Here is a 15,510-nt window from a genome sequence, read left to right on the forward strand (position 1 = left end):
GAGCAAGCGTCCATGGAACGTAGCTCTGCTGCGTCCTTTCTACTCTTGAAGTGGTGGTGTAAGAAGTTCCTTTTTGTACCTTATATGCTATGAATAAAAGATGCCGGAAACTTGGATGAATCTCGGGGACTACCCCAACTTAAGTTGCATGTAACTTGTTTATTTTTTCAGTTTACCGGTTGCCTATTGAACGTTTTCTCTTTCCGGTTTAGTAGTGTGCCAAATCCTACCGGAGTCTTCGACTTTGCTGCTGTCCGCAAACCGGCTTCATGGCAAGCAAGATAAACCGGTAGGAGATAAGCACATGAACTGCGAAGAGGGGGAGCAGGAAAGAACGATCCGGAAAATTTAACTAACCCCGGTTAAACCGGCTTTTTGCAAAATTTCAAAGTTATTTCTAAATTCAAGAAGATGCTTGTTTGGTGAAAGAACCCTGTGCTCATACGCCAAAGAACGCCCAGAGAAGGCAGGCAGAGCCAAGGCAAAAGAACCAAGTGTGCATCAAATTGGATGCGGAAACAATTTGGAAATCTTTGCGGTACAGGATAAAAGCAGAACCAAAAGCAAATATACTAAGGCAAACTCGTAAATACTTAGCTACCGGTATAACTCACCGGCAGGAAATGTTATAGCACAACCACAGGCAAACTTAGAGTCTTACATCATAGACCCCGGCATTCCGGGGCAGAATTTAACGGATATTGTCTTAAGATAAGCAGGACCAGCAGATATAAAGCAAACACTTCAAAGAAAGTAATCACGCAGCAGGGGTGTAACACCCCAACTTTTGCAACCTTGATTAATTGTCCATATTTCAAAAATTAGGGGGAACAAAAACTTTTTCTATAGACTAATTTAGATGAGTTGCCTTGATTTGTTTGTTGTGATGAATTGCTTTGATCTGCCGCTAGATATATTGTCTTGATTTCTTGTTGAGTTCTGTGTTGAGTACCTCAAAGAACAACACCTCTAGTGGTCAGACATACAACTCACCTAATAAAACACATGTGTGACTTAGGTAAAATTGTTTTCCTTTTTACTACATCAAACTCTTCTCCTGATGGCAACATGAGTGTGCCATCTTGATATTCCTATTTGTGTTAGTCCAGCTCAAACCATCCTTGAATCCAAAATTTGGGATCATCTACCCTCATCACATCCTTCTCTTATACCCACTCATCATAGGTTGATTCTGAAGCCAAGTCAACAATCTGTTTTGGCAAGCTTATAAGTTCCAGACTTTGGCAGTTGATATCTAAGCAACCACCACTGTTATTGTTGACCTCAATGCATGGATCTCATCTATGCAACATCCTCTTCAACCTCCACGTCTTGCATGTCTCAGTCAATCCTTGCAGCTCATATATTCAACTTGATCTTGTACCCTATCCAATGTTTTACCTCAAGATCACTTCCTTCACTTTTACCTCTTGTTTTTATTCAAGTTTAATCTTCACAAAACCAAGATTGGGAATGATGGGTACATTTTGAGGCCACCATCTACCCTTGAGAACACTCCTCCCTAAATTAGTTTTCTTTCTCAAAAACCCTATTGTTTTTCCTTCTCTAGTTTTGATCACAAAACTACTTCTAGTCTTATAAAATCTTTTCAGGATATTTCTTCAAAGAAAACAAAGAACTGAAATGGGTTTTGTTTTTCATCCCATTTCTACGAAGTACTGATTTCTAAAACATTATTTTCTATTTTTTTCCATTTTACAAAAGGCTTGTTTATGGTACCTATACCATTTCTTGTCTTCCTCTTGCTTATTTTACATTTGAGAAAAACTCTACTTCACTTGAGAAAGTAAGTAGAACATTTTGACCTCCTATGTTCCAACTAGTTTCTCTCAACATTTTCAAATTCCATTCCACTTGAGTTCATTCCCAATTGAGGTGTTTCAAATCCCTTTCAAATAAATTCTTTTTTTTTCAAATGACAATCCTTGCACATCTTATGCACATCACTGATTTACCACATTGTATCCCCTCATCCTCCAATTCTTGATCAAATGGATGATCATTTGATACTTTCAAATGGACTCCCTTCAACTGAACCCTAGACTCAGGGAGTATTTCAAACCACTCCCAATTGACCTCTTTTTTAGAACAACTTATTTTTCCTCATACCTATCTCACTCCCCCATTCTTTTCCATCAACACCTTGACCTCTTGAATTGATTTTATGCCACCATATTCACCATTGGTATTGTATCTGTACTTCCATCACTACCCCTCTAAACCTTGGATCTATCTCTTTCCATCATTTGTTTGCCACAAACAAAGTGATAACAAATTTTCCTTTTAATGCATATCACTCTCACTCTCCATTTCTATCTCTATGTCTCAACCTCCATCAACATTACCTCCTCAACATCATGCACATGGATGATGTGCATCTCTCTCTCTTTGTTCATTTTTGTTTGGCAAGAATGGAGCCGGCCAATTTGTGTTTGCATTCAAAATTCGGCCAGCACTATCTCCCCTTTTCCTTCTGATACACGCCATGGCTCCGTCCTACCCCCCCAATCCATAACCGGGCAGCCACCCAACCCACTCAATCCAGGAGCAGGCTAACTCCCAACCAACACAATCAATGAGGAGGCAGCCAACCCACCCCTCTCCCTCTATATAAAGGGGCTTGGCAGCCCACTCCCTCCTCACTTGCTCTCATTTCCCACTCTCCACTCCTCTCCACTCCTCTCCTTTGCCTCATTTCTTTTCACTCCCTACTATTTCCTCCACTCCCTCACACTCTCCTCCTCCACTTCACCACGAAAATGGTGCTCCCCTTGCTCCCATGGCCGGCCATAGCCATGGCAAGCCACCAAGATGAAGCTCTCCCCCTCCCTCAAGCTCATCCTCACCATGAGAGCCTCCCTCTCCTTCTTCTCCCTAACCTTAGATGGTTTAATCTCCTCTTCTTCTCCCTCCATTGCTAAGATTGGATCTTGATGCAGGTGCATGTTGGTCCAAGCATGGAGAAGGTTGAGCTATCCTCAGATCTGAAGTTCTTGAGCAAAGTTCGTCCAAAACCTTGCAGTAATTTCTGTTTCTTGCTGTTTCAGATTCTGGTACGATCTTGTAAAATCCGCCAAATCTCGTGTGAAGATCCAAATCGAGTGGTTCAAAGTTCTGCAGATAGGTACTGAAAATATCTACAACTTGGCGTTGGTCTCATCCTCAAATTCGTTACGGATTTTGCATGATAAATAAAGTTCTGCAAACATACAGAATCATTGTTTGTTAGATTTCTTCCGTTTTACAAAACCTTTTTGAGCAAACTCAATTTTGGGTGAAAGCCCTCTCCAGTACCTTCATTTTGGCGTTGGGTTCACTTCAAATGACCTTATGGAATTGAAATGGTTCACAGATCAAGATCTGGTCAGATCTGACTTTGTCGAATTAAATCAGGAGCTTGGAAACGAATTTTTGAAGGAAGCCAGTTGGGTAAGAACCACCTTTACAATACCTTTCAGATGCAGCTGACCTCATATTTTTATGTGTTGTGTACGATTTGTGGTGAATTAAACTTATTCTGTGTGTTCTGCAGACATGGCTGTTAGCTTTTAATTCATCAAAAATCCATTTTTGAACCTAATTGAGTGATTCCACTTCTGTAGGATTGCTGAATGTTTTCTTAATCATCTCAAACAAGTTTCAAACCTTTATCTGTTCTGCAACTCCATAGTTAAAGCAAATGGTGAAAACATGCAGTGAACTTGTAAATCCATTTGTGAGAGTTTCAGAAATATTTTGAACCCAAATCCAATTGCGTGTGAATCTCTGTTTAATTACCTTTCAAATGCCAGTGGCCTCATATTTTTAGGATGTTTCTACGATTTATGGCTTACAGATCTTGTTTTCTGTACAGTCAGATTCAAAGAAATTCCTAAAATTGTAGGTTTGATATTTTTGGGTGTTTCCAATTGGGTTAGTCTTGTATCAGTACTGGCCATCTAGGAAAAATAGTGTTAGTCTCTGTTCATGCATTTTCGTTACTGTTAGTAAGGTATATGTGTGACATGCATTGTTGGACCAAAACTTGTTGGGTTTATTTAAAAACCTTGACCAACTCTTTTTATTAGAAATGGGCAACCTTTGTTTTATGTTTGAAAAACAAAATCTCTGCAATTTAACTTTAGCTCTTTTGTTTTGCTTAAGTTTTCAAATGGTAGGGCATATCATTTGCTTCCTATTCTTGTGTGGTGTTATGTGAGCAAACTAAGTTAGGAAAACTGTTTTCTACTTTTTCCAAAAATGTTTGAAAATGTTTTGTGAATGTATTTGATGTCAAACTAATGCTTTTGTCCTCTTTATGATGTTATCTACCAGGGGATGTTTGGTTTATACTATGGTGATAACCGAGAGAGGCAATTGCTAAGTTGTGATACTCTCATACCTTTACTAGGTAAATAACATGGGTTTTCTTTAAGTTGTTTGTGGTATCTATAAGTCCTTTGTATGGTAGCTCTTTATTGAATGGTTAAATTATGGTTGTTGTATGTTTGTTTTGTTGGTGCAATGTGATTGATTGTGTTCCTTTTATATTTTCCGGCGATAGACGCGAGCAATTCCGGAGAAGAAGAAGAAGTGGAATTGGACAAGGATTTTATTTATATTGTTGGGATTCTTATATTGATGGAGTTGAAGAAGTACAGGGACAAATAACCCAAGGCAAGCCATCTTTTGATCTCTGATCCGGTGTCTAGTTGGATGTCATTTGTTTATGTTCAAAGCGCCTTCATTCTATGTGTGTTATTATCTCTATTTATGTCATCTATGTGTGATTGCAAGTGGGGTACTCCCTAGTGGTGATGCTCCACTATTGTCCTTGTGTTATGGGATGCATGGTAACATGGCCGTGCTATTCCACTTGGTGATCTTGTATGCTCAACTTGAGCATGTTCCATCTCAAGATATTAACTTACACCACACCCACCCCCTTTGTAGTATAGAGGTATCAATGTCATGATTTTGGTGTATTCTCAACTTGAGAGGAGTATGCCGTGTACCATCTTGGAGAATATGTTGGATAGTGACACTCCACTATCTAAGTTGTGTATTAGCACCACAAATCTGAGAGTATATTCCTCCTTGTGTTGTCATAATACATGCTTACCTTAAGCAAGTATGATCCACTCCACTACCCCTTTATACCTCATCTATGGCGGGATGACTCTCATCTCGGCCGTAGTGCAATACTAGTTCAACTCATGAAACTATAGGTTGGGAACCCCTCAAGGTTTTCCTTGTTGTAAATGTTTATGAAAACCTTGGGTGAGGTAATCTTACCCAAGCGTATGGTTTATGAAAGGAAAGGATCTTGACAAAGATGGTTGGAAAGAGGAAATGTGTGTGTGACTTGGGTTTTTGAGAAAAACGACACATGGTTCTCTGTATTCGCCCGGAACAATTAACCCGCGCAACCACACTACTCCAACGTGGGCACGGGGCTTAGCTTGACGTTTGTTCTTCTTAGCATGAGGCACCGCACAACTATACAAGGGTACGGTTACCCCCGAGTCCGGGTTGTCGTAGTTGGAGACAATCGTATAACGGGAGGCCTTCGGGGCTGACCCGTCCGGAAGACACTATGGGTCTCCTGGCTTGGCGGTGGAGCCACGCTCAAAGGGAGGTGAGCTGCCACGGTGCCGGGGAGGTACATACTCCATAGGGTAGGACCTCTTGCTAAGTTGAATAGGCGAAAGGCTTCGACTGATTATCCGAGACTCGCATACTTTCGTATGACGAACGGGGATGATCCGGCGGATTTATCAGATCTTGTGGGGAAAGTGCGCACACTGCAGAGTTAAAACTATTCGAATAGCCGCGTCCGCGGTCATGGACGGTTGGGATGGCCGTTACCGAGCTGTGTCGAGTTTTGGTTTAGAAAATGATTTCCAAAGGAAATGTGTGTGTTGGATGTACCGGAAGGGTACGGAAAGGCTGGTGCCGACCATATGGAGATGGTCGAGGAAAATGAAACAAAATTGGGTGACCCTTCCTAGTGTTTCATGTAGAGGGACTCTTCTTCAACAAAGATATAGAGATGTCGTAGTTTATCTTTTGAAGTATCTTCTTCAACAAAGATATAGAGATGTCATAGGACTTTCCTAATATCCCCATCAATTGATGGCGGTATGCTACCTCTTCTTTAACAAAGGTATAGAGATGTAATAGGACTCCCTTAGTGTCCCCATCACTCGAGATGCCGGGATGCTATATCCACAAGAGAAACTATTTCTCTTCCACATGCTACATCCACGAGAGAAACTATTTTTCCTCTCTTGCCTTCTCTAGTTAGAATTTTTATCACCTTCTTGATGGTTTGCGAGTACAATTCCAAATGTACTCACGGCTTTGTCCCTGGCTATTTACTTGGCCAGACTTGAAGGAGTTCGACAGATGAAGAAGGAGTTGACGATGTCTATGCGGGCTAGGAACGTCTCCCCAGTCAGTTGCCTGTAGGGTTATGGCAGATGACTTGGGTACTGCGCTACTGAAGTGATGATGCTACTCTGATGTTTAGTTAGGCCCTTCGAGGCTATTATGTAAGTATTGGTCATGTGACCATGTTGTAATTTTCTTATTCCGCTTTGTAATGGATGGTGTAATTTGATATCAGTTCGGTTATGTGTTCACGGCGCACTGATCATGGGATCGTGAACTGTATACATAACAGGGTATTTCGGACAGCTAGTCCGGGGTCCCCAAAGAGCTGGTATCAGAGCCATCCTGACTGTAGGAGACCTTAGTTAGCATGGACGTTAGTTAGGAAACAAGTACTTGGACAAAACTATTTACAAAACAAATTGTTTCTTTAGTCGGAAGTATAGCTTCTACTCCTCTTATTTATTCAAAGCTTCTAAAATTCTTACCTCTCCGCTTTATAAAAAGGTTTGAAAATTCTTACTCTATTGTCTCAGCCAATTCAAACCTACATATTGGACGATGTCCCCAACTCGATCGGAGACTCGAACTCGAAGATGGCTCAATCCCTCAGGAAGACTCATATATCTCCAACTGCAGCTATTGAAGATTGGATGCCGACGTAGCCGTGTGCTTGTTGGGATGATAACATCATGTCTTTGGTTGTCACCAAAGTCTGTCAAGGAGCTGACCTTCTTCCTCCGTGGACTTGCACTTTTTGCAGTCATCTGGGATCAAGTCCTCAGTTCTTGACTAGTAATTTTTAGGCCAGCTACAAGAAGTTGATGATTTCGGGAGTACCTCAACAACTACCTCTTCGAAGACCTCACGTTCCCGGGATGTTGAGCAAGAAGACTATGCAGTTTTCTCCTCCGCCTCAACATAGAAGACCGAACACTGGGCTCGCTTCGCAACCAATCGCCCCGAAAATCCATGCTGGAGTCCATAAGAGCAAAATGAAGATGGCAACATATGTGACCAGCCCCCAAACCAATAGGATGGATAGGACAAACTCAATCGCTTTGATTGAGCTACCCCCACGCATTAGGCATTCCATGGGTACTTAGGTTACCATGCCTGGTTTGATGATTGCTTGTAGTTCCCTTGTGTGCTGCCTTGAGTGTCTTTTGTTTGTTTGTTGTGTGTATAATTGTCTTGGCTTTTCGGTCTGAAAAACACCCTTAGTGTGATAAACTAGCTTAGAAAGCCTCCCAAAGATGTTTTCACCCTCACCTACCTCGCCGATGTTTTGCTAACTGCTAGTTAGTTGGATAAGTTAACGAAAAGCTCTAACTCTACCCCCATTAGCAGTTGTTTTTCAAACATCAGGAAAACTAACCCAAACCCCCATCTACGCTAACTTCCTTCAATATCAGCTGGAGCATCTCGACTACGCCAAGAAAGAAGAAGCCCTACCTTCAAGAATGACTGCACCTCTGCGAGAAGACATACTAATTTGGACTAATCTTGGAGCATAATCGCGCTAACCTCGAGGATATTTTCTTGAAAACTACCCTCTAACACACCGTCTAACAAGTTGAGTGAACAATAGCGTCAAAGCCAAGCTACATCACATGGTTCATCTGGTCCTCATCAAGTGAAGGCTCCTGAAGATACCTCAAGACTCAAGACTTTAGGCGTAGTTTACCCGCTAACTTCTTAGTTGCTACTGAAGTCAGCACCGACCCTCAACCTGAAGATTGTCTTCGACGACCCCTGTTGCTGCTTCATATGGGTACCAACCAGGCGTTTCATCAACTTATTAACTCACGGCGCGTCCCCTATGGTTTAGTTAACACCGTGAGTGCCTCTTGAAGTTGCGGTCTGCACGTCGCCCCTGAAGATTCTTCAACTGAGTACGGAAGATCGATGACTCCTTCAGAAGCCCCCGACAGGACCGCAAGGCAGAAGCTCTAAGATTTTCCGAAAGCCCGATGAAAAATCTTAAGGGTGGAAGTCTTCCACTAAAAGTTGGAGCTAACCCTAACATTTTAAACCTTTCTAACACATCGTTGGAAATGTGGGATGCACTAACCCCTCTTGAAGCCGTGGACTACTCAACGCCCGCTGAAGATGTTCAACTCCAAAGATCAATGGCTTCTCCAAAAAGCGCCCGACAAGACCCGTGGCCGAAGCTTACAGTTTTTAACGCCCCTCCCCGATGAACAATTTTAAGGGTGGAAGACTTCGTCTTCCACTAAATTTAAGCTAACTCTAAAAAGTTTTCAACCCTGCTCAAGCACCATTGGGTGCACTAACTCTCCCACAATCATGAACCCCGCTAGGATCATTAAGAAGGTATAGATCCAACATCTGCACGGAGTCGTCAGCCTCTTCATGAAACTCGCCATCGTCAGAAATCCATCATGTCTCTCACAAGCTGAAGTTGCGACCCTCTCCACACAAAGGCATGTCTACATAAAAATGGAGTCTAATTTTCGTTAAACTTTACAACCCCTCCAGTTCTACGCTCAGTAATCTCGGGACGAGATTATTTTAAGGGTGGAAGATCTGTAACACCCCAACTTTTGCAACCTTGATTAATTGTCCATATTTCAAAAATTAGGGGGAACAAAAACTTTTTCTATAGACTAATTTAGATGAGTTGCCTTGATTTGTTTGTTGTGATGAATTGCTTTGATCTGCCGCTAGATATATTGTCTTGATTTCTTGTTGAGTTCTGTGTTGAGTACCTCAAAGAACAACACCTCTAGTGGTCAGACATACAACTCACCTAATAAAACACATGTGTGACTTAGGTAAAATTGTTTTCCTTTTTACTACATCAAACTCTTCTCCTGATGGCAACATGAGTGTGCCATCTTGATATTCCTATTTGTGTTAGTCCGGCTCAAACCATCCTTGAATCCAAAATTTGGGATCATCTACCCTCATCACATCCTTCTCTTATACCCACTCATCATAGGTTGATTCTGAAGCCAAGTCAACAATCTGTTTTGGCAAGCTTATAAGTTCCAGACTTTGGCAGTTGATATCTAAGCAACCACCACTGTTATTGTTGACCTCAATGCATGGATCTCATCTATGCAACATCCTCTTCAACCTCCACGTCTTGCATGTCTCAGTCAATCCTTGCAGCTCATATATTCAACTTGATCTTGTACCCTATCCAATGTTTTACCTCAAGATCACTTCCTTCACTTTTACCTCTTGTTTTTATTCAAGTTTAATCTTCACAAAACCAAGATTGGGAATGATGGGTACATTTTGAGGCCACCATCTACCCTTGAGAACACTCCTCCCTAAATTAGTTTTCTTTCTCAAAAACCCTATTGTTTTTCCTTCTCTAGTTTTGATCACAAAACTACTTCTAGTCTTATAAAATCTTTTCAGGATATTTCTTCAAAGAAAACAAAGAACTGAAATGGGTTTTGTTTTTCATCCCATTTCTACGAAGTACTGATTTCTAAAACATTATTTTCTATTTTTTTTCCATTTTACAAAAGGCTTGTTTATGGTACCTATACCATTTCTTGTCTTCCTCTTGCTTATTTTACATTTGAGAAAAACTCTACTTCACTTGAGAAAGTAAGTAGAACATTTTGACCTCCTATGTTCCAACTAGTTTCTCTCAACATTTTCAAATTCCATTCCACTTGAGTTCATTCCCAATTGAGGTGTTTCAAATCCCTTTCAAATAAATTCTTTTTTTTTCAAATGACAATCCTTGCACATCTTATGCACATCACTGATTTACCACATTGTATCCCCTCATCCTCCAATTCTTGATCAAATGGATGATCATTTGATACTTTCAAATGGACTCCCTTCAACTGAACCCTAGACTCAGGGAGTATTTCAAACCACTCCCAATTGACCTCTTTTTTTTAGAACAACTTATTTTTCCTCATACCTATCTCACTCCCCCATTCTTTTCCATCAACACCTTGACCTCTTGAATTGATTTTATGCCACCATATTCACCATTGGTATTGTATCTGTACTTCCATCACTACCCCTCTAAACCTTGGATCTATCTCTTTCCATCATTTGTTTGCCACAAACAAAGTGATAACAAATTTTCCTTTTAATGCATATCACTCTCACTCTCCATTTCTATCTCTATGTCTCAACCTCCATCAACATTACCTCCTCAACATCATGCACATGGATGATGTGCATCTCTCTCTCTTTGTTCATTTTTGTTTGGCAAGAATGGAGCCGGCCAATTTGTGTTTGCATTCAAAATTCGGCCAGCACTATCTCCCCTTTTCCTTCTTATACAAGCCATGCCTCCCACCTACCCCAATCCATAAATGGGCAGCCTCCCAACCAACTCAATCAATGAGGAGGCTACCTCCCAACCAACTCAATCAATGAGGAGGCAGCCAACCCACCCCCTCTCCCTCTATATAAAGGGGCTTGGCAGCCCACTCCCTCCTCACTTGCTCTCATTTCCCACTCTCCACTCCTCTCCACTCCTCTCCTTTGCCTCATTTCTTTTCACTCCCTACTATTTCCTCCACTCCCTCACACTCTCCTCCTCCACTTCACCACGAAAATGGTGCTCCCCTTGCTCCCATGGCCGGCCATAGCCATGGCAAGCCACCAAGATGAAGCTCTCCCCCTCCCTCAAGCTCATCCTCACCATGAGAGCCTCCCTCTCCTTCTTCTCCCTAACCTTAGATGGTTTAATCTCCTCTTCTTCTCCCTCCATTGCTAAGATTGGATCTTGATGCAGGTGCATGTTGGTCCAAGCATGGAGAAGGTTGAGCTATCCTCAGATCTGAAGTTCTTGAGCAAAGTTCGTCCAAAACCTTGCAGTAATTTCTGTTTCTTGCTGTTTCAGATTCTGGTACGATCTTGTAAAATCCGCCAAATCTCGTGTGCAGATCCAAATCGAGTGGTTCAAAGTTCTGCAGATAGGTACTGAAAATATCTACAACTTGGCGTTGGTCTCATCCTCAAATTCGTTACGGATTTTGCATGATAAATAAAGTTCTGCAAACATACAGAATCATTGTTTGTTAGATTTCTTCCGTTTTACAAAACCTTTTTGAGCAAACTCAATTTTGGGTGAAAGCCCTCTCCAGTACCTTCATTTTGGCGTTGGGTTCACTTCAAATGACCTTATGGAATTGAAATGGTTCACAGATCAAGATCTGGTCAGATCTGACTTTGTCGAATTAAATCAGGAGCTTGGAAACGAATTTTTGAAGGAAGCCAGTTGGGTAAGAACCACCTTTACAATACCTTTCAGATGCAGCTGACCTCATATTTTTATGTGTTGTGTACGATTTGTGGTGAATTAAACTTATTCTGTGTGTTCTGCAGACATGGCTGTTAGCTTTTAATTCATCAAAAATCCATTTTTGAACCTAATCGAGTGATTCCACTTCTGTAGGATTGCTGAATGTTTTCTTAATCATCTCAAACAAGTTTCAAACCTTTATCTGTTCTGCAACTCCATAGTTAAAGCAAATGGTGAAAACATGCAGTGAACTTGTAAATCCATTTGTGAGAGTTTCAGAAATATTTTGAACCCAAATCCAATTGCGTGTGAATCTCTGTTTAATTACCTTTCAAATGCCAGTGGCCTCATATTTTTAGGATGTTTCTACGATTTATGGCTTACAGATCTTGTTTTCTGTACAGTCAGATTCAAAGAAATTCCTAAAATTGTAGGTTTGATATTTTTGGGTGTTTCCAATTGGGTTAGTCTTGTATCAGTACTGGCCATCTAGGAAAAATAGTGTTAGTCTCTGTTCATGCATTTTCGTTACTGTTAGTAAGGTATATGTGTGACATGCATTGTTGGACCAAAACTTGTTGGGTTTATTTAAAAACCTTGACCAACTCTTTTTATTAGAAATGGGCAACCTTTGTTTTATGTTTGAAAAACAAAATCTCTGCAATTTAACTTTAGCTCTTTTGTTTTGCTTAAGTTTTCAAATGGTAGGGCATATCATTTGCTTCCTATTCTTGTGTGGTGTTATGTGAGCAAACTAAGTTAGGAAAACTGTTTTCTACTTTTTCCAAAAATGTTTGAAAATGTTTTGTGAATGTATTTGATGTCAAACTAATGCTTTTGTCCTCTTTATGATGTTATCTACCAGGGGATGTTTGGTTTATACTATGGTGATAACCGAGAGAGGCAATTGCTAAGTTGTGGTACTCTCATACCTTTACTAGGTAAATAACATGGGTTTTCTTTAAGTTGTTTGTGGTATCTATAAGTCCTTTGTATGGTAGCTCTTTATTGAATGGTTAAATTATGGTTGTTGTATGTTTGTTTTGTTGGTGCAATGTGATTGATTGTGTTCCTTTTATATTTTCCGGCGATAGACGCGAGCAATTCCAGAGAAGAAGAAGAAGTGGAATTGGACAAGGATTTTATTTATATTGTTGGGATTCTTATATTGATGGAGTTGAAGAAGTACAGGGACAAATAAGCCAAGGCAAGCCATCTTTTGATCTCTGATCCGGTGTCTAGTTGGATGTCATTTGTTGATGTTCAAAGCGCCTTCATTCTATGTGTGTTATTATCTCTATTTATGTCATCTATGTGTGATTGCAAGTGGGGTACTCCCTAGTGGTGATGCTCCACTATTGTCCTTGTGTTATGGGATGCATGGTAACATGGCCATGCTATTCCACTTGGTGATCTTGTATGCTCAACTTGAGCATGTTCCATCTCAAGATATTAACTTACACCACACCCACCCCCTTTGTAGTATAGAGGTATCAATGTCATGATTTTGGTGTATTCTCAACTTGAGAGGAGTATGCCGTGTACCATCTTGGAGAATATGTTGGATAGTGACACTCCACTATCTAAGTTGTGTATTAGCACCACAAATCTGAGAGTATATTCCTCCTTGTGTTGTCATAATACATGCTTACCTTAAGCAAGTATGATCCACTCCACTACCCCTTTATACCTCATCTATGGCGGGATGACTCTCATCTCGGCCGTAGTGCAATACTAGTTCAACTCATGAAACTATAGGTTGGGAACCCCTCAAGGTTTTCCTTGTTGTAAATGTTTATGAAAACCTTGGGTGAGGTAATCTTACCCAAGCGTATGGTTTATGAAAGGAAAGGATCTTGACAAAGATGGTTGGAAAGAGGAAATGTGTGTGACTTGGGTTTTTGAGAAAAACGACACATGGTTCTCTGTATTCGCCCGGAACAATTAACCCGCGCAACCACACTACTCCAACGTGGGCACGGGGCTTAGCTTGACGTTTGTTCTTCTTAGCATGAGGCACCGCACAACTATACAAGGGTACGGTTACCCCCGAGTCCGGGTTGTCGTAGTTGGAGACAATCGTATAACGGGAGGCCTTCGGGGCTGACCCGTCCGGAAGACACTATGGGTCTCCTGGCTTGGCGGTGGAGCCACGCTCAAAGGGAGGTGAGCTGCCACGGTGCCGGGGAGGTACATACTCCATAGGGTAGGACCTCTTGCTAAGTTGAATAGGCGAAAGGCTTCGACTGATTATCCGAGACTCGCATACTTTCGTATGACGAACTGGGGATGATCCCGGCGGATTTATCAGATCTTGTGGGGAAAGTGCGCACACTCTGCAGAGTTAAAACTATTCGAATAGCCGCGTCCGCGGTCATGGACGGTTGGGATGGCCGTTACCGAGCTGTGTCGAGTTTTGGTTTAGAAAATGATTTCCAAAGGAAATGTGTGTGTTGGATGTACCGGAAGGGTACGGAAAGGCTGGTGCCGACCATATGGAGATGGTCGAGGAAAATGAAACAAAATTGGGTGACCCTTCCTAGTGTTTCATGTAGAGGGACTCTTCTTCAACAAAGATATAGAGATGTCGTAGTTTATCTTTTGAAGTATCTTCTTCAACAAAGATATAGAGATGTCATAGGACTTTCCTAATATCCCCATCAATTGATGGCGGTATGCTACCTCTTCTTTAACAAAGGTATAGAGATGTAATAGGACTCCCTTAGTGTCCCCATCACTCGAGATGCCGGGATGCTATATCCACAAGAGAAACTATTTCTCTTCCACATGCTACATCCACGAGAGAAACTATTTTTCCTCTCTTGCCTTCTCTAGTTAGAATTTTTATCACCTTCTTGATGGTTTGCGAGTACAATTCCAAATGTACTCACGGCTTTGTCCCTGGCTATTTACTTGGCCAGACTTGAAGGAGTTCGACAGATGAAGAAGGAGTTGACGACGTCTATGCGGGCTAGGAACGTCTCCCCAGTCAGTTGCCTGTAGGGTTATGGCAGATGACTTGGGTACTGCGCTACTGAAGTGATGATGCTACTCTGATGTTTAGTTAGGCCCTTCGAGGCTATTATGTAAGTATTGGTCATGTGACCATGTTGTAATTTTCTTATTCCGCTTTGTAATGGATGGTGTAATTTGATATCAGTTCGGTTATGTGTTCACGGCGCACTGATCATGGGATCGTGAACTGTATACATAACAGGGTATTTCGGACAGCTAGTCCGGGGTCCCCAAAAGGGGCTTCCGGAGGAGCAGCACCGGCATCAGCATCGCCCAGGACCCCTTCTTCGGCTTCACCCTCCTCCTCGTCGAGATAGTCCGTGACGCCAGGAGGGGGAGGGATGAAGGTGTGCATGTCGGCATACTCCGCGATGCGGTACGCGCGATCCTGCCGCTTGGCGGAGAGGATCGGGTCCAGATCCGTTTCTGCGCCTTCACGCACGCCGGTAAGGGCGTCCAGGTTGAGCTCCGGATACCAGGAGCAGGCGGCGCGGAGGGCGGAGTCCGCTCCAGCGCGGGCAGCAGAGCACTGCCACTCGCGGATCCTCCTGCCGGCACCTTTCAGACGGTCGCTGATAAGGGAGAAGGTGTCCGGCACCTCCTCGCCAGGCCATAAGGTCCTGTATAGCTGGGTAGCTACATCAGGGATGTCCGAAAGATTGCGGTCTATGCAGCGCATATGGGTCACCCGCGCGTTAAGCGCGACCAGATGGTCCTTGGGCGTCCACGGCACGGTAAGATCCGCTTGGCCTTTGTCCTTGCGCTGCGCGTCGACCTTCTTGAAGGCATACCTCTGCGAGTCCGGAAAGAGGCCTGTGCAAAGAAAGAAAAAGCTTAAGGAAGAAAGTCCG

The 15,510-nt window shown here is 42.2% G+C and overlaps 1 protein-coding gene and 1 long non-coding RNA gene across 6 annotated transcripts; both read left to right on the top strand.

The window, feature by feature from the left end:
- Nucleotides 1–2,676: 2,676 nt before the first annotated feature.
- Nucleotides 2,677–4,677, top strand: LOC139829883 (uncharacterized). Of its 2 annotated transcripts, XR_011749191.1 has the most exons (5): nt 2,677–3,023; nt 3,112–3,145; nt 3,374–3,450; nt 4,336–4,411; nt 4,565–4,677. It is a non-coding gene; the product is annotated as an uncharacterized lncRNA (long non-coding RNA). The 2 variants fall into 2 exon arrangements; XR_007861332.2 differs by lacking the exon at nt 3,374–3,450 and having other exon boundaries at nt 2,683–3,023.
- Nucleotides 4,678–10,581: 5,904 nt separating this feature from the next.
- LOC127317640 (uncharacterized) lies at nt 10,582–14,878 on the top strand. 4 transcript variants are annotated; one of them, XM_051348212.2, is made up of 6 exons: nt 10,582–11,161; nt 11,243–11,319; nt 11,548–11,624; nt 12,510–12,585; nt 12,739–12,851; nt 14,566–14,878. In XM_051348212.2, exons 1-5 carry the CDS (start codon nt 11,139–11,141, stop codon nt 12,843–12,845), a joined length of 360 nt encoding a protein of 119 aa, XP_051204172.1. In that variant the 5' UTR covers nt 10,582–11,138; the 3' UTR covers nt 12,846–12,851; nt 14,566–14,878. The 4 variants fall into 4 exon arrangements, 2 of the variants coding, with proteins under 2 accessions (XP_051204172.1, XP_051204170.1); XM_051348210.2 differs by having other exon boundaries at nt 10,586–11,197; nt 11,286–11,319; XR_011748508.1 differs by lacking the exon at nt 11,548–11,624 and having other exon boundaries at nt 10,590–11,197; nt 11,286–11,319.
- The last annotated feature ends 632 nt before the right edge of the window (nt 14,879–15,510 follow it).

This window comes from Lolium perenne, chromosome 7 (genome assembly GCF_019359855.2).
Source record: "Lolium perenne isolate Kyuss_39 chromosome 7, Kyuss_2.0, whole genome shotgun sequence".
NCBI classification, from domain to species: domain Eukaryota; kingdom Viridiplantae; phylum Streptophyta; class Magnoliopsida; order Poales; family Poaceae; genus Lolium; species Lolium perenne.